At 46.6% G+C, this 324-nt stretch overlaps 1 protein-coding gene across 1 annotated transcript in view; it reads right to left on the reverse strand.

Moving 5' to 3' along the window:
- PROKR1 (prokineticin receptor 1) overlaps positions 1-64 on the reverse strand; it is a 3,397-nt gene extending 3,333 nt beyond the window's left edge. The window contains 2 exon segments of the mRNA XM_014308972.2: position 1; positions 3-64. The exon segment at position 1 is cut by the window's left edge and continues 398 nt beyond it. Of these exon segments, the coding sequence (XP_014164447.2) occupies position 1; positions 3-64 (63 nt within the window).
- Positions 65-324: the final 260 nt, after the last annotated feature.

Here is a 324-nt window from a genome sequence, read left to right on the forward strand (position 1 = left end):
TATGGATGTTGTAGATTGAAGCAAAATTGAGGTGGGCATTTAGGTTGCGTTCAGTTTGCTCCATGGCCGTGTCTGTCTTCTTTTGGCATGTGCAGCTTGGCTGGCCCTCAGTGTTGTGTTAGCCCAGTGTGGCAGGGCACAAGAGTGGCAGGTGAGAGACCTCACCCAAAGCTTCCTTTTGAGCAGTGAGTAACCTTGTCTTTGTCCCCAGAAGATTATAGGACAACAGCCTCACTTATCTCCTTCTGTGGGAACAAAAAGAGGAAAATGTTTCCTGAAAGGAAATGACAGCAAAAGTACTCATCTTGAAGGAAAGCAATAGCC

This window comes from Geospiza fortis, unplaced genomic scaffold (genome assembly GCF_000277835.1).
Source record: "Geospiza fortis unplaced genomic scaffold, GeoFor_1.0 scaffold134, whole genome shotgun sequence".
Lineage (NCBI taxonomy): Eukaryota > Metazoa > Chordata > Aves > Passeriformes > Thraupidae > Geospiza > Geospiza fortis.